Source organism: Pezoporus wallicus, unplaced genomic scaffold, assembly GCF_028554395.1.
Source record: "Pezoporus wallicus isolate ANWC-B61680 ecotype Strahan unplaced genomic scaffold, APGP_CSIRO_Pwel_v1 contig_7892, whole genome shotgun sequence".
Classification (NCBI taxonomy): Eukaryota; Metazoa; Chordata; class Aves; order Psittaciformes; family Psittacidae; genus Pezoporus; species Pezoporus wallicus.
In genome coordinates, this window is record NW_026641897.1 from 966,116 (window position 1) to 987,389 (window position 21,274).

At 42.4% G+C, this 21,274-nt stretch overlaps 2 protein-coding genes across 2 annotated transcripts in view; one reads left to right on the top strand and one right to left on the bottom strand.

Annotated features, from left to right (window-relative positions):
- The window catches only part of PIK3AP1 (phosphoinositide-3-kinase adaptor protein 1), a 47,720-nt gene that overhangs the window by 1,754 nt on the left and 24,692 nt on the right, over positions 1–21,274 (top strand). The window contains exon 2 of the mRNA XM_057425732.1: positions 5,847–6,263. Within this exon, the coding sequence (XP_057281715.1) occupies positions 5,847–6,263 (417 nt within the window). The remainder of the gene's footprint in view (positions 1–5,846; positions 6,264–21,274) is intronic.
- LOC130608085 (cytochrome P450 2C8-like) overlaps positions 6,455–21,274 on the bottom strand; it is a 219,385-nt gene continuing 204,565 nt past the window's right edge. Inside the window, exon 10 of the mRNA XM_057425736.1 lies at positions 6,455–6,465. The gene's annotated coding sequence lies outside the window, so the exon portion shown is untranslated. The remainder of the gene's footprint in view (positions 6,466–21,274) is intronic.

Sequence of the window (21,274 nt, forward strand, 5' to 3'; positions counted from 1 at the left end):
TACATTAGTTACATACATATTCATAATTCCCACGTATAGGTGGGGGATATTATAACTAGCTTCAAGAATTTGTTATTATAAGTCTCCTCCTCTTAGCGTCTGCGCACTGCTCTGCTGTGATTGTGGGCAGGGGTCTTGAGGATGAACGGTCTTCCTCTTGTGAGTAGGGGTCTTCAAGATGAAGTAAGCAGTCTTCCTCACAGTGTACTTTTCACTTTTGGCACAGTTGGACCCCCCAGTAATCACACAACCAGCTATATCTGTAATTATTCTGATAACTAGTAAAGATTTAAAACAGTGTGCCCTTCCTGCAAAATTTATTGCAGGATGGGCAGACAAGGAGTATCTCAAGCTAGCAGATGTTTGGGAGGCTCTGTCTCTAAACTAACTGATAAGTAAAAGGATGGTGTGAAATAACTGATTCATGTTTAGTGGGGCCACTGAATCCTGTTATCTCACCACAGACTTACCACACAAACATTGTTCTTTAATAAAACTAAAGATACTTTAGAAGACTAGTGTGAAACAATTCATGTTTAGTGGGGCCACTACATTCCACAGACTTACAACATAAACATTGTTCTCTTTCTACAACCTAAGTTAAGCTAAAAAAGTACTTTAACTCTATGTTTTTCCAGGCACTAGCTTACCTTATATCAAGCCCCCCCCCTTCTTTCTTTTACCTTTACAAATTCTTTTGCTATGTGACTGTTTTGATCAAGAGATCTGAACCTTTTTAACTTATTGTCTAGTCTTGTGTCTTTAGAGAGTTTTGTTTCTGCTATTGTAAACTCGTACAGTTATATCCACATAACCACGCCTATGATTTGCGAAAGCCAATACATTTATGTGTTTATCACAGAGAGGAGAACCGAAAAGAATGCAACTCCCACGGGTTAAGGTAAGAACAGTTTAGTAACTAAGGTATAACACAAATTACTGCTGCTACCAGCAATAATAATAATGATAAGAGAAATAACAAGGGAAGAGAATACAACACCTCACCACCCGCTGACCGATAACTCGCCCCCCCCAGCCCGACCAAGCACCGACCGATACCTCATCCAACCCTGCAGCCCCATCCCTTCTGGGTAACTCTCCATTACGCCCTGGGCATGATGTGCTGTGATATGGAATACTTCTTTGGTCCGTTTGGGTCAGGTGTCCTGTCTCTGCCTTGTCCCAGCCTCCCCTCCTCCCTGGCAGAGCATGAAGCTCAGGAAGTCCTTGGCCAGACTAAAACATCAGTGTTATCAGCTCTGTTCCCAGGCCGAAAGTCAAAACACAGCACTGCACCAGCTACTAAGAAGGAGAAAAATGACCGCTACTGCTGAACCCAGGATACAAGGATTGATATTTTGGGCTGCCATATTTGTGTATCCTCCATACACGTGAATCTGAAAGCAATCTGAGAAATTAGCTTTAGAGGCTCTGTAGTGATTTTTCACTTAGTCACAATTTGGGGGAGATTTGATCTAGTAGATGAAAATAGATTTACTTGCCACTGTGTATGGTCGTCTGGGTTGGAGTAATGGATTTCTCTGTCAGTTTTTTACCTTGTCTGTGAACAATGAGAAGTCATGGTCTGCTTAGGAGAGGGATGTGAAAGATGACACAGAAAAGCTGTGTAATTATTATTAGAGACCCTGAATTGCCTTTATGGGACCAACAGTACAATGGAAAACTATTTATGATCTGTAAATTGAAAAAGGTCAAACCTTTCGGCTTGTTCAGTGAAATAATAGGTAATAACAGTTGATGACATCTGGTTCAAATTTGGGAAGTGTTAATTGGGCACCATGTAGTCTTACACAGCGCAGATATGCCAGCTTCCTGCAGTATTCTTTAGCTATTGCAGTGGTAATCAGAACCTTGCAATATGGTATTAATCCACTATCCCATGTTTGCTCTGGACTCAAGCGTTGTCGCCTCACTTCTCCCAGACATGGTCTAAAGATGACCCTGATTTGTTTGCTTCTCAATGAGGGGCTATGAAGGCATGATACAGTGTATCACTGTAGGATATTTTTATCCTCTTGCTGTGGGTCTTCTGTGATTTTTGACTAAATTGCTTTATTCCCTTCCATTCTGTTTATAAACTGGGGAAAGCTTTGTATCATGTTCTGTCTCTGTGCTATTTATTCTGTGGGCCTTCCACCACAGTTAGCATTTCTACAGTACTAGTTTGTAATCTCATCAGTCTTTTAGCATTGCTGTATAATAGAGTGAGCAACTGAGCACTGAAGATGCAGTCGCAGCAGAAAGAAGATACTGTTAAAATTTTGTTGTAAAACTAACAAGGTTACACTTGAGAGAGTAAAAAAAACTTTTGAAACTGCTGGCTGATGCAAATCTTTCTCCATCATGCAATTGCATATACTATTCATATCTTTTTTACTTGAATTTAAGGCTTCCTTGTGTTTGCTTTTCCAAAACCAGCCTGTTGTCAAAGCATCCATCTAAGGTCAGGGTTTAAAGAAATACAATGCTTGGTGTTCACCTAGGGGTCTCCTTCTATGTTTAAAGTAATTGGAACATACATTGTGCTTCAAAGTGTGCTCTTAGGGTTTTTCTGTAACTGATATGTGACAAGTTGCAGGAAAAACTCCCCCAAAATGTGCTGTATTCTCTATTTATTGCACTTTCCTCCGAGGACTGTGCAGTAGTTTGTACTGCAAAGGAAAGTATTTGGTTAGACAAATAATAGCGTGATTTAGGAAAGTAAGTCCTGTGTCATCCTTCATTTAAATGGGATGTTGCAGTTGAAACTATTTCTGGATTTTTATTCTTTGAAACAGTCCTGTTGCTGACTTAAGCTCTTTAAGATCCTCTTCCAGTATTTTTGCTTATGAACATAGAGAGTTTCCTTGGCTCTAAAAGTGGAGTCAGTAATTTTATTTCTCAGTTCTTCTTTTAAAAGCGCCGTTCCTCAGTTTATCCTAAAAGTGTAAAAGGCCGAGGTAAGAGGGCTGAGAAGAGCTGGCACAGCTCTGTTGAGGCGAACAGTGTGCCAGTAGAGCAATACTAGCTAGGGAATCAACACATTTCCTAAACACTAGGTAAAGTTCCTTCCTGCAGGTTGCAGAGGCTACACTGCTCTGGGTGGTGTCGTCTCTGGGGATATAAATGGTGGCAGGGAACTTGCAGAGTCTGTCAAGTCTGCGTCTTCTGCCTGCGTATTGGAGAAGGGAAGCTTCTCGGATACTTAGTGCCCCTACAGTGCAATGCGCGTTTAGAATCAGTGGCTCCCCCACCCTGCATCCCCTCCAGGCGCAGCTGCTTCCTTTCATTGAAGGACTGGAGAAGTTCCTGTTTGCTAACAGGCTTAGTTGTGGAAGCTGTACTCTTTTTAAAAAAGGCATGGTAGGATTTGGTGTTCCATTTAATAGAACATTAAAATGCTCTGGAGGCAACTGCTGCTTTCCCCAGTGTCCAGAGGTGGGACTTCTCTTGGAGGCTGCCAAGGTGGGACTTTAGGAGCCCTGGACATACCTTGGGGAGCTGCTGCATCATCTCTCTCTCTGATGAGGTTTGGCTCAGCTGGCTGTGCTGTAGGGTATGGTCTCCATTCTCAGCAAATAGCTGTGTTGCCCTTTCCCAAGGTACTGTGTGTGCATCAACATGTGGCACTGGAATCACAGAATCATAGGATCGTAGAATACCAGCTTGGAAGGGACCTCAAGGATCATCTGGTCCAACCTTTCTAGGCAAAGCATGACCTAGACTAGATGTCCCAGCACCCCGTACAGCTGAATCTTAAATGTCCAGCATTGGGGGACTCCACCACTTTCCTGGGGAGATAATTCCAATGGCTGATTGTTCTCACTGTGAAAAATTTTCCTCTTGTATCCAGTTGGAATTTCCCCAGGAGTAATTAACTTGTGTCCATCACCCTTCATCTTTTTCATGTGACTCCATGTAAAAAAGAAGCAGAAGTCTCTTGTGCTCCTCCCTTTCTAGGATAAAACAACTAACCTCCTGAATTCTGCTTACTTTTCCTGTTTCTGCTCATGTGATTCTGTTGACTTTGTCAAGTGGTGTTCAGCCAGAAGGGGCGTTTTGGCATATTGGTGTTCTCACTGGTGTTGAAGCCATTTTCTTTTCACAGCAATTCTGCTCTCTTACCTTAAAGGTCCCAAGGCTTTGGGTCTGTTTGTTTGCTTTATGAGTTTGCTGGATCCTCGCCATTGAGAATGCTGACTCTTACAGGCCTCCATCTGGGGTTCAGGAACTGTATTCACCCAGAAACAGGCAGCTATTCTAGTGAATACTGTTGAACTGCAGTGTCCATGTTCTTCATAGCTAGGACATCATCCTGTCACTGCTAGAGACTTCCCATTTATGTCGGTGGCCATAATCCTATTGGTTGAGAACAGAGCACATTTCCACACTTCCTAACTTTGCCACTTCTGTTCAACTACAATCTGAAGTTGGTAATTGTCTGGTTTAGAGCAGGGGTACAGTAGCCTATACATCATTTCAGCCTTCATTTCTTAATGAAGGTTGTTGGGAAGGTGTAGCCTTTGGAGGCTGTTCAATTTTGGTTGAATTTTAATAAGGCGACTATGAAACTGTCATCTTCAATTCTGATAAATCCACTCTCTGCAGATGCTCTTTTTGGCATGCCATATTTTAGGCATTGCCTTCTACTTTAATTAGGAAAATCTGTCTTTGTTTGCTTGCTTCTGGATGGAGATGAGTTGGAAATTTTGACACTTTTAAAGAGTGAAACTGGCATTAGATGACAATTTGCTAATAAGATTTGAGATGCTCCGCACTGAAATTTACTATAGGACCAGAGCCATAATCCTCAAATTTGGATACACTTCTTCACAGGTAAACAAGAAAAATAAGTTTAGACTTAAAAGTTTTCTTATTATTGGTGAGAGAGCACCATATCATGTCATACTTGTTCAGTCTGTATGTAAGCATCCTGGCAAGCTGGAAGCAGTTTTAAAAGTGCTTTCATTCCAGAGCACAGAAATGCAGGAGTGTGTAAGTAGGAGCCTAGGGAATTATGGAATAAGTTCATTTTGGTGGGTCTGTTTTGGGCTGCACCGTTGTTCTATTAGATCTTCCCCTCTGAAGAGAGAGTTTGACATGCCAAAGTGATTGGGTAACATTTGTATGACCATTCTGGGGGAAGGACTCCAACACAGGCTTGTAAAACATCTGAAGCCTGAATGACTGAACTATGCTGAACTATGCTGTGAGCAGAGGGGCTGGTGTACCCTTCAGTTACATGCATACTTTGCAGGCAGTTTCCTCTTTGCTGCAATGAGAGCAAATGTCTAACACCATGAAAGCCATAGCTTTCCTGTAAGCGTTGTGGGATCTCATTTAAATATAGGCCTTTCTTATTTTAGGTGTGCTATGTCTATTGTATACTCTGCTTGAGTGCATAATGGTTTGCAGTTGTGTTGCAGGGACCATATAGTTACCTAAAATGATTTCATTTCACACACAAAGGTGAACCCCCCTTCTCAAGCTAGTTTGTTTTGGAGGTTGAGTTTTTGTGGGTTTTTTTCCTATCAGCATGCTTTAAATCTGTAAATCTCCACATGTGATTTGTTTCATACTACATAGGGAATACTTTTTTCATAAGAAGGTTTTTGAAAATTAAAAAACTACTTACATTTTAGTGGTTTAAATGCAGATAGGAGTTCACCCATGCTCTGTGGCTGTGAACACCTCACTTTGGATATATCTGCTGTTCTTTTGAAGAGCTTTGGAGCTTCTGACATGAATTATAGGGACAACCCTATGGGTTTTTTGCTGCAAAGCTGTGGGTCAGTTCTTGCTTTGAATTTAATCTTCCTCCCTGTGATCATCTTGTACCTGTACAGGAACCCCTGGAGGATATGATGTGCTGATTGTGTATGCAAGTGACGCCACTGAATGGTGTCAGTACCTCCAGAACCTCTTCCTCTTTACTCGGCACATTCGAAAGCATCGGATTCTAAGCTACCAGCTGGAAGGCAAGTCAGCCATCTCACAGCAGGAGCTGGACCTTTTCAGTGGAAGTCGGAGCATCATCCTTTTGCTATCTGCTGAACTGGTGCAGAGTTTTTATCTCCCTCCCATTCTGCAGAGCCTTCAGGAAGCCTTATGCCCCCCCCACAAAGTAGTCAAGCTGTTCTGCGGTGTTACAGACTGTGATGACTATTTGAACTTTTTCAAGGACTGGTCTCAGTGGCAAGAACTCACAAATGATGATGAACCTGATGCTTACCTTGCAGCTGTCAAGAAGGCTATTTCAGAAGGTAAGGTAGCAGCCGTGGAGTTATGCTTCCTGGTCAGGGGTTGGAGGAGGGAGATCTGTGGTATTGTTTATCCTTATTTTAACAGTGGTAACATGTTTTACTGAAACAGAAAACTAGAGAAAGTTGCACAACCATTGTAAACTAGGAAGTTTTGCAAGCTGATTTTGTTATGTCTGGTCCACTGGTTCCTAGTTCAGGACAGGTTACTGATGACTTACAGAGAACTTCTGAATTTGGAGGTTATTTTAGGTGCCTGGCTTTGAATGCAAATAAAAAATAAAAACTGAGTACCTTTGAAGTTATGCCTGTAAATATTGTGCCCTGCACTTTATTGACCTTAGTTGATGGAAAATTATCTTTTCCTTTGGACTTACATTTGTCATACCAAAACCAAAATAAGCTTGTCTAGTATGTATTTACTATCACTGGGCCTAAAGTCAGAGATATAACCATACTGGCAGCAGATCAGCTTGTTACTTATGACAGAATGGCAGAGATTACCTGGAGAATTGCACTGATTGCCTTAAAAATAATTGAAGTAGTCCACAAGTGATCACCTCATTTTGCACTCACAGAGGACTTGTGAGCAGGAGACTACGGAAGCCCAGTGTACTGAGTTTCAGTTGGGTCTGAACTTTCCTAAACTCTGGGGGTGTGTGTGGTACTCCATTCCTATAATTTCTGTGGAAATGAAGGTGGAGAGCTCTGGGGAGTCATGCTGCTTAGGATGTTTTTATGACACTGCCATGCATAGGGTTGTAGTGTTCTTTGTCTGCCTTATCAGGATTGAAGTCCTGTGGTTGGCTTAGGATTTGTCTGTATTTAGTGGTATAAATGAGTCAGTGCAGTCTTCTAATGTGTCTGGTGGTGTGTGCATAAAGGTGCTTTATGCCAGGATAATAATGGCAATAATGACAATGCCAAATATATCACAGTAAAAATAAATCTTTAAGTTATGATCTTGGCCAAAACAGCTTCCCTGAAAAAAGATGACTTAGGGATTGTGCTGAAGATGGTATTCTCAGGTAACAAGATCACAACAGATATTTCCTAGTACCTTTTCAAAACCTACATAAACTAAAATTTGCATCTTCCTTTCAAACACCCCTAAACCACCTTGGTTTCCCAATGGATGACCTAGGACTAAAATAATCTGGCTCCTTTGCTTTAAGCCTGGAAGAAGACAGAGAACAGTGGCTGACCTTTTGTACTCTGGAAAAGAAAACTGAACAGAGATTAATTTAACTTTTCTGACTGTATCAGATCCTTCCTCTGTGTGGGGAAAAAAATGACTAGGTGACCTCTTCCGTCGTGTGATTCTACATACCAGGTTTTGTGAATGGCCTCAAATGCAAATGTTCTGATACTTCTCCTGGAGAGAAGACAACCCCAGGTGTACATAGTTCCCTTTCTGGCTGAAACTGGGAAAACTTTCTTCTTGGTTGGTAATATAAATTAGCATCTGCCTTACAGTCTGGTTGCAGCCAATCATGGCATAAGTGACTTAAAGTAAGAGTGTTTGTGGCAGCAGACCTCTCCCATAGAGAAACACAGCCTGTGCTCTGCTCCCAGGATTTCATTGCTAGTATTTTAGATGAAGATGGATTTTGAAGTCAGGAGCTCTTAGAAGGTCTCAGTTAAGTCCGTTCTGTGCGTCAAACTGAACTTTTCCAGAGTAAGGCAGCCCTCCATTGCTACAGTACTTAGCAGAGAAAGTTTATGACCATATTTGAAATGATTTGTCTGTGTGTCTTCCTCTGGAAAGAACTCTCCATGTGCATTCACCAGTACTTCTAACAGCAGTGTCAGCATGCATTTTAAAACTAAGCCTGATGCAATAATGACCAAACTTCAGCTGCAGCTTTCTAATAGTTGAATCTTGAGCTAGTGAAGCGTATGACGCAGGGCATGGTGATGGCAAATACCTCTACAGAGCCTGCACTCTGGCCCTGCTCAGGTTGTGCTGTTGCTTCTAGCACAGTTGTTAGTCTGTGGTTTGTTTAGTGCATCATGGGAACATGACACCCCCAGACATCAGACGGTGACAGCCATTTTATTTTTATTAGTTTAGTATAAATTCAGAAAGGAGGAAGCCCTCATCTAGCCTTGTTGAGAACTGTGTGCTGGCACTGACTCTTGCTGTCTTGTAGATGGGACTTTTTTACTTTCACAGTTTCTCAATCCTGGCAAATTGAAGAAGGCTGAAGGTTTGCAACTACAGGCACTTGTGTTATCTGTGGGGAAGTTTTCCAGGCTAACCAAGTTTTTCAGGCTATGCGATAACTGTGGGACGTGAGAATGCTCAGGATGGCACTGTACCAGCCAGTTCAGGTCTGGCAGGGTATAATCAGCAGCCAGGGTACAGTGACCAGCATGCCACTTAAGCCCTCTTGTTTGACTTGTGATACCACACCATGCTGTGCTGTGTGCATGGGACAGCTGGAAGTCTGTGCCACACATTTGGAGTCAGTGACCTTTCTCTTCCTCCCATGTTCTCAGAGCTTGGTTGAAATATGTTTTGTATTATGCATATTTCTTCTTCTCCAGTTTATTTCAGCTGCTACCTATGTTGGCTTGAAAAAAATTCAAATTTTCTGCTTTAAAAGTTGATGTTTCCAGAGCATTTGCTATTTAATCAGTGGCTTTGAACTTAATGTACCCGAGCAAACTGTTGCAGGGAAAAACCCAGGGTAGTCAACATCTGCCTGAGGTTGCTAAGGTGATAACTGAGTGTAACAGCAGCTGTGAACAGTGCTGTTGAAGGACACATGCAGCCTTGGCTGAACACAGCTCAATGGACAATGAAATGGACAAGAAAGAAAGATTAGTACCAGCAAACTTCTTGCAAAATGGGGGAGGTCAGGAGTGGGTATAAGAAAATATGTGGTAAATATGGAGGACAGCGGGCAGTTAGAAGGAAGATGAGAATTTTGCTGGAGCCCTGTAGATGAGGAAGAGCTGAGATGTTACTCCACCTAGCTTATTGTGAGATACTAGAGACCAAGGCAGTGAGCTTTTGTGGGAGGAAAATAGCATAACAGAAACTGCATAAGGTGTTGTCGTTCTCCCTCCTGTACATGTTAGGGAATTTAATGAACTTCCTGGCTTTCATTTGTTGCCCTGGTGAAACAACAAATGAAACTTGAGAGCATATCACAGAGTCATTCAGGCTAGATCACCTAGTCCAACCTCCTTGCTGAGACATGGTGAGATAAAGCGGGTTGCCCAAGACCATGTCCAGTCAAGTTTTGAATGTCTCTGTAGGTGAAGACTTCACAGTCTCTCTGAGCAACACATTCCAGAGAATGTGTTGTTTGACCACCCTCAGAGTAACAAAACATTTTCTTGTGTCCACATGAAATTTCATGTGTTTCAGTTTGTGCCCATTGCCTCTTGTTCTGTCAGTGGTCACTATGGAGGAGAGTCTGGCTCCCTCTTTTTCATTTCCTCCCATCAGGTAAACATTGTTAAGATTTCCCCAACTCTTCTCCATGCTGAAGAGATCCAGCTCTTGCAGCCTCACCTTGTATGAAGGATGCTGTGGCTCCTTAATTATCTTTGTGGTCCTGTGCTGGACTCTGCCTGTAAAGCTAAAGTAACCTTGGAATAGGCTATTCAGAGTTTTGAGGTCAGGTTGGACAGATGCATGAGGTGTTCTCAAGTATGTCTCAACCCAGGGGGATGAAGTGATAGTACATGGGGCATTCCTTTCAGCCTGACATCTCTAGTTGTTTGGTTGCTAGCTTTTGCTTGTCACTGCCATTTAGGGCTAGAGACCTAAATTCACAATGAACTTTTAAGTTTGATGAGCTTCTCTCCTGTTACTGTAGGGGCTAATGTTAAATGATCTGTTCAGAGATGATCTATAAATTTTTGTTTGTTATGTATGTCAAGATTTCTGCCAAAAGTCAGGTTTTTCCTGGACCTGGCTAATAGTCTTTCATTGAAGACTGTCAGTGTGTTCATTTGATTGCTCAGACAAACTCTGTGTTAGGCCTTTAATGCAGTTACGAATTTCTGCTTTACCATATACCTATTTCAGGACACAAAGTACGGTGAAATCCAGTATTTATCTGTTATGTTACCCTTAGACTTGAGATGTCCTGAGGAATGACAAAGCAAATAGCATATCTTAGAAAAATAGTCTGTGGCTTTTGTGGATAGATTCAAACTTTACTTTCTTTCCCTCCCTTAAAAATACATTCACTCACATTGTTACTATCTGGTGGTTTTTGTGGTTTCTAGTAAAAAGCTGCTTTTAGAAGTATTCAGAGCTGCACACCTTGGCATAGGACAGGGGTGATCTCATCTCATTACAACAATTCATTGAAGTGTGGGTGCTTTGTACTCTATGGTGACATTGGTAATTATTCTTTATTCACATGAAAGTGCACACATGAGCACTCAACAGCTAATTGAACCAATGTGCATGCAAGTTCTAATCAATGAGATGGTGCAGGAAAGAAAATGCCTTTCATTATCTGGGAGAGAAATAAGATAGAGATGCATAGATGGATTGATACTGTATGATAGATATGATATGATATGTAGGAATATATTCCTTTTTATATATACATATATATAGAATCATAGAATCATAGAATCACAGAATCATAGATCCTGCCCCTCTACTCTGCTCTCGTGAGACCTCACTTGGAGTATTGTGTGCAGTTCTGGTGTCCTCAACATAAAAAGGACATGGAACTGTTGGAACAAGTCCAGAGCAGGGCCACATGGATGATCAGGGGACTGGAGCACCTCCTGTATGAAGACAGGCTGAGGAAGTTGGGGCTGTTCAGCCTGGAGAAGAAAAGGCTGCGTGGAGACCTCATAGCAGCCTTCCAGTATCTGAAGGGGGCCTATAGGGATGCTGGGGAGGGACTCTTCATTAGAGACTGTAGTGACAGGCCAAGGGGTAACGGGTTAAAACTTAAACAGGGGAAATTTAGATTGGATATAAGAAGGAAATTCTTTCCTATTAGGGTGGTAAGGCACTGGAATGGGTTTCCCAGGGAGGTTGTGAATGCTCCATCCCTGGCAGTGTTCAAGACCAGGTTGGACTAGGCCTTGGGTGATATGATTTAGTGTAAGGTGTCCCTGCCCACGGCAGGGGGGTTGGAACTGGATGATCTTAAGGTCCTTTCCAACCCTAACGATTCTATGACTCTATGATTCCTCTGACAGTAGCAGTTACTGTATCTATTATGCTGTGTCTTTTTCTGACATGTAGCCCTTCAGTCAGGACTGCTCTTTCAGCCTAACACTGAGACTTGAAGGTGAGGCAGTAGTTGAGATACTATAAATTGGGAACTGCAATCATTTTCTCCACAACTCTATTCTGTCCCTTATGGGAACATGTGCCTACAAGATGGGGTACTGTAGTGTGATTTCCAGTGCCTGTGGAGTTTGTTGTTGCATATGGAGGCAGAACAGGGTCTCAGTGTTGTAGAAGCTCTTCCCTGTGCTGCTTGTTAAATTTCATAAAGCATGGCCATTGAGAAACACTGAATACAGAAAGTAATCCTGCTAGGAAGGGGCATGACATGGCCAAGTACTTTATGGGAAAGTTGTGCCACCCCCTTAAAGGATACAACCTGGAAATAAAGCAGCCAAAAAGAGTTCTGCAAGTTAATTTAAAAATCCCTGGTCATCATTTTAGAGAAGGATCATGAAGCTATGCCAAATCAATGCCTGTATGAAGCTACCTCCTTAACATTTGGTCTTACAGAAAATGATGCTCTGGAATCTATTCTATTAATAGAGAGCTAATATTGAATCTCTGGGGCTCCAGCTTGTCAGCTCATCCAAGTTCATGGAGCTCTAACTTCCTGCAATGTTCCTCTGGCCCTGCTGGTATCTCTTTACTTGTCTGTATGACATCCTAGAGAAGATCCTGGCATTGCATTTTACTCACAAGCTGTCATCTTCAAGCCCTTATTTTGTGGTCTATGTCCTTATAATGCTCCTGAAGAGTTTTTAATCCTGTGCATGCCATTTTCTGCAAGGTCCATTTTGGCCCTCAGTTGGTTCTGGAAATTGAAAATTGCATGGAGAAGCCTGTGAAATCCAAGTTCGTGATCTCTACTTCATCTTCAGAGTCTGTTTGGATCAGAAGTACAGTAAAAGAGGAAAGCTGGAGGTTGGAAGAGACAAGAATTGGTGTGCAAACCTAAAGGGACAGAGAAATGTGAAACTGGGGACCATTTATTGTTTCCTTCTGGCTCTTGATGCTCTGTGGATGAATATGTTCTGAGTAGTCCTATCTTGGAGAATAACATCCAGCATTTATTTCTGCCAGCTTATTAGAATGATCTTGAAGACATAATGCAGCATGATCATTTGCTGTACTGCAGTATTCTCTCCCTCCCTTGCTCCTTTTTTTTTCCCTCTTTGAAGGGGCAAAGTTAAGTGAATTCTTAAAGCTGTACTTTTCTCTGTTATATTGTGTTGAAATAAAAGATATGCTTCTTTGACCCTGCTTTTTGAAGAGGAACAGGCGAGGTATTAGTCAGCTCTCTGGGTGCAATGAGAATGCATCTCATTATATGGGAGCTCTGCAGCCTGACTGTCTCACTGCCTGTCAAGGAGAGGAAACTGTGATGCTCTTGCACAGGAGTCAAGGTTGAGAGAACATAGTGGTAGCATGCACTTCCTTGCAGATGCTAGTATGGTTATAAACGGCTGGTGCTGAAAGCACAAAGACTTCAGAGAGCTGGTTAAAGAATCAGAGAAACCTTAACTAAGTCCCCAAGTAATACTGAGAGAAATGCATGAATGACCTTACCCATTTGTAACAAACAGGATTGAGAAGTTGAAATAGAATCATAGAATGTTAGGGTTGGAAAGGACCTTAAGATCATCTAGTTCCAACCCCTCTGGCATGAACAGGGACACCTCACACTAAACCATGTCACCCAAAGCTCTGTCCAACCTGACCTTGACCACCGCCAGGGATGGAGCATTCACAACCTCCCTGGGCAACCCATTCCAGTGCCTCACCACCCTTATAGTAAATAACTTCCTCCTTATACCCAATCTAAACTTCCCCTGTTTAAGTTTTAACCCATTACCCCTTGTCCTATCACTACAGTCCCTAATGAAGAGTCCCTCCCCAGCATCCTTGTAGGCTCCCTTCAGATACTGGAAGGCTGCAATGAGGTCTCAACAGCCTTCTCTTCTTCAGGCTGAACAGCCCCAACTTTCTCAGCCTATCTTCATATGGGAGGTGCTCCAGTCCCCTGATCATCCTTGTGGCCTTCCTCTGGACTTGTTCCAACAGTTCCATGTGCTTTTTATGTTGAGGACACCAGAACCATACACAGTATTCCAAGTGAGGTCTCACGAGAGCAGAGTAGAGGGGAAGGATCACCTCCTTGGACCTGCTGGTCACGCTCCTTTTGGTGCAGCCCAGGATACGGTTGGCTTTCTGGGCTGTGAGCGCACACTGCTGGCTCATGTGCATTTTCTGAATGATCAACACCTCCAAGTCCTTCTCCACAGGGCTGCTCTGAATCTCTTCTCTGCCCAACCTGCAGCTGTACTTGGAATTGCTCCGACCCAGGTGTAGAATCTTTCCCAGTTGCAGGATGGATGAATTGTTTTCCAACAAATGGTGCATCATAAAGTCTCAGTTTAAGCACATTAAAAGCAATACTTCATAGCTCTTCATGATGGTATGAGATTCAAGCAGTGCTAGCATTGGTGCATACTAGCTTTTTAGACAGAGGCAATGAAATGATAGCCTGGAACTAGTAAAGTATAGAAACTAGTGTTGTCAGGGCTATAATGGACTTCATGAGTATTGGAAATCCTAATCTTATTTCTCTGTATTTTATAGTTCTAATAATCTCCCTGCAGGTTGCTTTAAGGTAGTGACTAAGCCTTCTTCTAAGTATCTTCTGATGTGAACTGCAGGGCTTAAAAACACCCATTTAAAAGAAGAGCCCAGTGACCATCTCTGAGGGCTTCTTCCAGATTTGAAACAGCTGAAGTAATTTCTTTGCAGAAGTATCTGGTCAAACCAAATATGCTCTACTGACCAGCTCTGAAGAGATGTGTGGGGCAGACTTCAGGTTGTTTCAAAGACCTTTGTGGTGCACTTGGACAGTTGCTTTCCTTCGAGGATTGCATTTTGTAGGATTTTCATGGCTTTTCATTGTTACCACAGAAAACTGTTGATGTGTTTCTCAAAAGTGACTTGAGAGTAACAGTGGATCTTAAGTTTTCTGGCAGAGGTTTCATCAGGGGCACAGGCTAACTTTAGCATGGACTGCTGCAAAAGTGTTCACCTTTCATGTGTCTGGAATATCTGCAAGGAAGACTATCTGAAGGTCAGGGAGGGCAGAACTGCCCTTTCAGTAGTAATGTAGCCCTAGATGTTCTGAAGCCCCTTGTAGAGCCACACCTCCTGCCAAACAGTAATCTGCTGATGGATCTTTCCGAAGCAGCTCACCACCTCTCTTAGGTGGAATTTCATCTTTAGGGGCTTTATGTGGGCAGTCTTTTCTGTCATGCAAGTGTTACACATTGTGCCTAAATTGAGATACTACAAGGAATAATTAATCAACAAGTTGGTTGTTCTCGTTACTTCCATGTGGTTTCTCAGGAAGACTTGAATCAGTGCTGGGTGTAATGTGGATCTTGCCAGTCTCAAACATCAATAACCATGCATACACTTTTTCAGTACGTGTTGAGTTATTCTTTCCCCTTTCTTGGGATTTTGGTTATGTCTGCAGTGTCTGTTGTCTGGGTGGCCAGAACCCTGCATCTTCCTCAGAAGTTCTTTCCTGTCTCTGTCCTGGTCCTGTGCACCCAAGCTAGTTCTTCAGATTTATACACTTAATCCTGTCACAAACTGATCAGTAGGCCTGTGAGACCCTCAGGCTAATTGCGAGCTCAAAGGATTAGGATGATGAGTTGGCTTGCATTTTCTGAACTGTAGTATCCAGACATGCTTTTAGCTTGAGGCAGGCATAGTGCTTGGTTGCTTGAACCTTAGTGAAAGAACAAGTTAAATGGACTTTGCATTTGTAGCATGCTCTAGACATGGTCAGATAATCTATCTTATCTCTGTGTTATAAGAGATTTCATCCTTGAGCTGGAAGCTACTGTCTTTGCAGTAGGTATGAGTGAAATGTATAAATATTTCTCCTCATCCTGAAGTTCAGGAACTGGCAGCTTAGCTTACACCCCTCTTGCCAGCTGCTGAAGCAGAGATCCTGGTCCTGTCTTGCTGATGCAGCCAAATACGTGCTCTTTTCCCCTGGTTCTGCTGCGTGGGCCTCTGGTGAAATTAAAGACAAAGGGAAACAGGAAGAGGAAAAAGTGATGTGATGGGCATAGTTATATTTTAAACTGCTATAGCTCTTTCTGGTGTGAACATCTGCTGTCAGATGAATGCACAGATTTTATTGTTTTTTATTTATTTTATTTTTAGCTCAGCAGCCTCACTAAGCCTGGATAACTCTCTGAAGTCAGGTGTGTATTTGAGCTAAAACGTCTTTTCTGGACAAGTAATTTTGAGCTGAAAAGTCTTTTCTGGACAAGTAACAGTACTGTGGGGGCAGTGTTGGTACTCACGTTATTAGGTAATGGAAGAAGACATTTCTTTTCCAGGATCCTGCCCCTTTACTCCGCTCTTGTGAGACCTCACTTGGAATATTGTGTGCAGTTCTGGTGTCCTCAACATAAAAAGGACATGGAACTGTTGGAACAAGTCCAGAGAAGGGCCACAAGGATGATCAGGGGACTGGAGCACCTCCCCTATGAAGATAGACTGAGAAAGTTGGGGCTGTTCAGCCTGGAGAAGAGAAGGCTGCATGGAGACCTCATAGCAGCCTTCCAGTGTCTGAAGGGGGCCTATAGGGATGCTGGGGAGGGACTCTTCATTAGAGACTGTAGTAACAGGACAAGGGGTAACGGGTTAAAACTTAAACAGGGGAAGTTTAGGTTGGATATAGAAGGAAATTCTTTCCTGTTAGGGTGGTGAGGCACTGGAATGGGTTGCCCAGGGAGGTTGTGAATGCTCCATCCCTGGCAGTGTTCAAGACCAGGTTGGACGAGGCCTTGGATGACATGGTTTAGTGTAAGGTTTCCCTGCCCACGGCAGGGGGGTTGGAACTGGATGATCTTAAGGTCCTTTCCAACCCTAATTATTCTATGATTCTATGACTGTGCAAGGTCATATGATAAGGTTTCTATGAGCAGAATTTCGTGTAACTCAGAACAATATTTTGAGGGGTCTGTATTTGTGAAAAGGCTGCCTGTTACTGGGGTTGGAGGAAATCCTGTGCTGGATTCAGGCTGTGTGGTTTCCCCAAGGCCTTGTACGTTGCAGCTGTAAGACTCACTGTTACCTCAAGCACATCCAGTTCTTTACATTACAGGTCCTGCTCTCAGTTCAGGGCTGCTAGTTAATGAACAAGAGCTGTAAGTTTAAAAGAGTTTTGCAGGGGGCCACAAACTGCAATTTCCTCTTTAATCTGCATTAGGATTACTGAGTGTTGTCATCCTGGGGAAATCTCTGAGCTTCTGTGGAGCTTCCTTGTGCTTAGATCTTTATGGATGGTGCCTCCATGCAGCCTGCAGCATTACAGAGTGAATGTGCCTTCCTAAGCTATTGGGTAAGGGCGGGCTGCAGTGATCCTGAACTGAACTGTAAGAGCCCATCCAGTAGTCATCTGCAGTCAAGTCAGAGGAGGGTGAGGAGTGTTGCTGGTGCAGGTAATATGTAGTAGGCAGTTTTACAGCTGTTACCTATGTGGCACTAGATCCATGACAAGAATTCCAAAGGGGTGCTAATCAGTTCCAGTTTCTGTACATCACTAATACAGGAAGGACTTCCTGTGTGGGATTCCTACTGGTGCTTCTGCACATCAGGAAATGCCATAGTAAGTGTGATGGTTGTACGCATCAGTCTGATCACAGTTGCTTTGCAGCTGCTTTGCCTCCTCACTCCCATTTTTCATCTGAAATTAATAAATAGTGCCAGAAATGATTAAAAACTGAGCCCAGCCCAAGTAACCAACTGGAAGTTACTGGTGACATTTGTTCCTGAATTGGAATATTCCCACAGAAGATCCGTGGGTTAGCTTTCTGTTCTCTGCAAGATCCCCACCTGCATGAAGGTTTTATTTTACCACTTTTTTCTAATGCCTGGTATTTTTTTCATAGTTTTTCTCTTACTTTCTTTTCTGTGTCCTTTCCACTCTTGTGGCTTTTCAGACTAGACTTTCTTAACCTCACTGTTGCCAGAACTACGTGCTCAGTTTCCTGTTCCTGCAACCCAAGTATGGTATTTTGGCCACTTTCTCATCTCCACCTTCCAGTATTTAAAGGAGTGACATGGAGTTGCCCATGGCATTGTAAACAACTTTTGGTGACTCAGCTTTTTTCAAAACCTTTTCGTTTCAATAATGAGATAAAAACAGTAACTTGGAAGCAGCACTTGGGAGCACCAAACCAAGGAAAGTGAATAGATTGGTTCAGTTGGGTTAAATTTTCATGAAGATTGTTAAAGCCTCTTGCACTCTATTGTAAAGACATTTTTCTCCTTTCAGTTGTATGTCTGTAGTTCTAAAATACAACAAAGAAAACCTGTTCTTTGAAGTTTGGATGAGATGTGCTTTATAGAGTAAAACTGTGGAGTAATGTATGGGTTTTTTAGTATTAAGGATATATATTAGTTTAGTAGGTTATTAAGTAAATACTTTCTGGCTTCTCACAGTTTACTGAAACACTGGTCCTGTCAACAGGTCTCTTAATAGCCCAGTTGTGTCCTTCATAAGGATACAGCTTCCCTAAGTGATGCCCAAGTGTGTGTGCCCATGCTGGCTCAAGCAAAACTTGGCATAAAATACAGCTCATATCTTTGGTGAAATATTAGAACTCGTTTATTGTAACTTCCAACTTTACAGAAGAAATGAAACATGACCACTTTCTTTATAGAACTGAAAATCCATTTTTAGGTGCTGTACTTGTAGATGAGCTGCTTGGGGTGAGAGGTTTGGAGAGAAGGGGGAGATATCCCATACTTTATTTGTTCTGTATGGACAGTTTCAGAGTCTTACATTTTCCTCTGTGTTTTCTACTTTTTTGCATTCTGCTGTCCCCTCTGTTGAAAGGAAAAATATTGCTACAATATATCCCAGTTTTGAGGGGCTATCACGAGATGTTTCACTAAGTGTATATCTCTGTGGCAAAGCAGGGGTCCTGAGGTTAGCATGATGAAAGATAACTTTTCCTGCTTTCCCTGACTACTTTGTCAGAACATTGCCTGTGTCTTGCAAATGCGGCTGGAGTTGCTCTGGGAGACTTAATGTCCTTGTTCACCCTTGGAGAAGAAGGGTGGCCAGTTTCAAGCTTCGGTGATAGTAAGAGCTTTCTTTGAAGGGCTTCCCTCTTGCTCTGGGTATACTGACATGAAAGGCTGAGGCCTGGAGTTGTCTTGGCTGGTGATCTGGTCTGTGGATGGGTGGGAAGTGTTCACAGATGTCTGCAAGGGGGTAGTCTGCACATGCAGAACCCATAGGGGTAAACTGTTGCCCAGTTGTGTCGTTTGCACCAATATCTAGATGACAGAATGGCCTGGACTGGCTGCTGACTTGTTCTGGGCATTCACGTGTCGTGTGGTGTAAGGGCTGACTTCTGAGAAACCACAGCTGTTGGCTCCATGCTGATAGCCTGCCAGCTTAGCCAGGAGGAAATGGATGACAGAGCAAGCTGTGTGCACTGTACAGCAACAGGCAAAATAACTGGCTGCTTCATTTAGTTCCTTAAGCTGCTAAATGGCTCGTGAAGCATGTGGCCATGCCTATGTCTTCCCTGGGATTTTCCCAGGCATGAGTTTCTGCAGGGCAGCTGTTTGGGGAGCCTAGCAGGGCTGGCAGAAAGGGGCCAGTGTGGGGCTGCTCTCTGTAGCTCAGCTACTGATGCTTCCTGGAGTGGGACATGTTCTTCAAGAGGAAATGTGGTTGGGTTTCTTGGACCGCATCTCCTTCCCTTGCTGCTATGCTCACAAGTATTTCACAGGCTGTGAAATGTGGCCAGAGGTAGCCTTCATTTAAAGGGGAACAGAAAGGGCCTCCAGCCAAGGCAGAGCTGTTTATAACCACAAGCTGTTGACCTACAGCAACTGCTCATGGAGAAGCTCAATTCAGGTACACATTTAACTTTTTAATGAGTCTGTCGATGTCCTCAGTAATGGCTTTTGTAGCCTGGGTATCATTGCAAAGATATAATTTTTGAATCTATATGTGCAAATAGGTTGTCATTACTCAAGCATATTTGTGAGTGGGAAGCCCGATCTAGCAACCTGGCCTTTTAGAGCATGGATATTATTAAATGTAATGGAATGGTTTCCTCTTGCAGTGCTTGCACGTTCATAAGTCAGTAGCATGTGACTGGAACTTACAAGATGACCGTAGCTTCACTTCACTGCTTATGTGGGAGGTTGCAACTTCATAATTTTCTGAATGAGAAACCAGATGAATAATACCCGAAACTGTGACTGCTTGTTCCCTCAGCTGTTAATCCAATTACTGATTAACATTGCTTGCTTCTTCCCATATTACCTAACAGATCTATGCTTACATATGACCTCCGGGCAGTCAACTCTGTTGCAAGAATGTAAAAGTGTGAGACAGGGTCGGGCAATACCAGAACTTCTTAAAAGATCATATTATTCTTAATTTGCTATTTTTTTCCCTAGTATCAAACAACATCAACAAAGCAGAGAGAGCAGGGGGCTTGTTCTCTCCTTGCAACCCTCTTATTCTTGCTTACTATAGATGTTGTAGCTGAGATCCATAGCTTTAGGTTTCATTTCATTCTGAAATGGACTGTATGTTAGGCAAATAAAATACAAATTACCACACTAATGGTGCCATATGGGGGTGGGTATGATGCCCTTAGTATCAGCATGCTGGCAAGCATCAGCTTGTGCCTATGTTGCAGGAACTTTAACGCTTTGTTGTAACTTGGTCATCATTTGCTCTCTCTTATCTGTGGTGAGCTTAGTCTTTCTGATTTAGTCATACTGGAAATAACCAACAGAGATTACAGAGTCACTATTCTAGTAAGAGTTGCCTCATCTCCTTCCCAAAACATATGGTGTCTTGCTCTGCACATGCCAAATGCCTGATGTGATAGCCATTGTATAAGGGAAGAATATGGGACCAGTGCTTTTTTTTTCTCCCAGCAGCCTGACACTATGAGGTGGAAGTAGTCCACCTTTTTGTAAGAGAAGAGCTCCCAAAACTGAGGTCTGCCTCTTGCAGCTGATGACTTTGGACAGTATCAAATAAACATATTGTGTTAAGGAATTTAAAGTTTCAGTCCGTTTTCTATAGTACTACCACTGTCTGAAAATCCAAAAGACCACCTTCAGTACACAGCCTTGTGTCAAAGTAGTTTCTTAGTCAAATCTGCATATTTGTGTTGGTGCAGTATTAAAATCTATTTGCTAAATTACATGTGCTGTTCTTGGTTTGTTTAAGAAATGTCAGTGTTGGTGGTGATACCTTGAACTTTAGAGCTGCAGATTTTTGGCTCTACTCTTTCTACAGCAAATATTAAAGCAGCAATGTACTTGTACTCATGTGAGTAGGCTTACTTGCCATGTGGGATGACTCACATACATAAAGTTAAGCAAATGTGTACCACTGTTCTTGACAAAAATTTCAGCTGAATGATTTGCTAAAATTTTGTGGTTTAAAACCTGTCTCCGGAAAGCAGAGTTGCAATAATATAATTCATAAAATCCCATTTAATGTACAAAATATATATTTTAAAAGTATACTTTTTATTTCAAATATCTTAAGTTTTTAAAGATCTTAAATTTTTTTTTTTTCAGCTTTGAAATGAAAAGGGTTTGGAGAAAGCTGAGTCACCAAAAGTTGTTTACAATGCCCAGGGCAAGTCCATGTCACTCCTGTAAACACTGGAAGGTAGAGATGAGAAAGTGACCAATAAATACTATACTTGGGTTGCAGGAACAATTTCAAATATCTTCA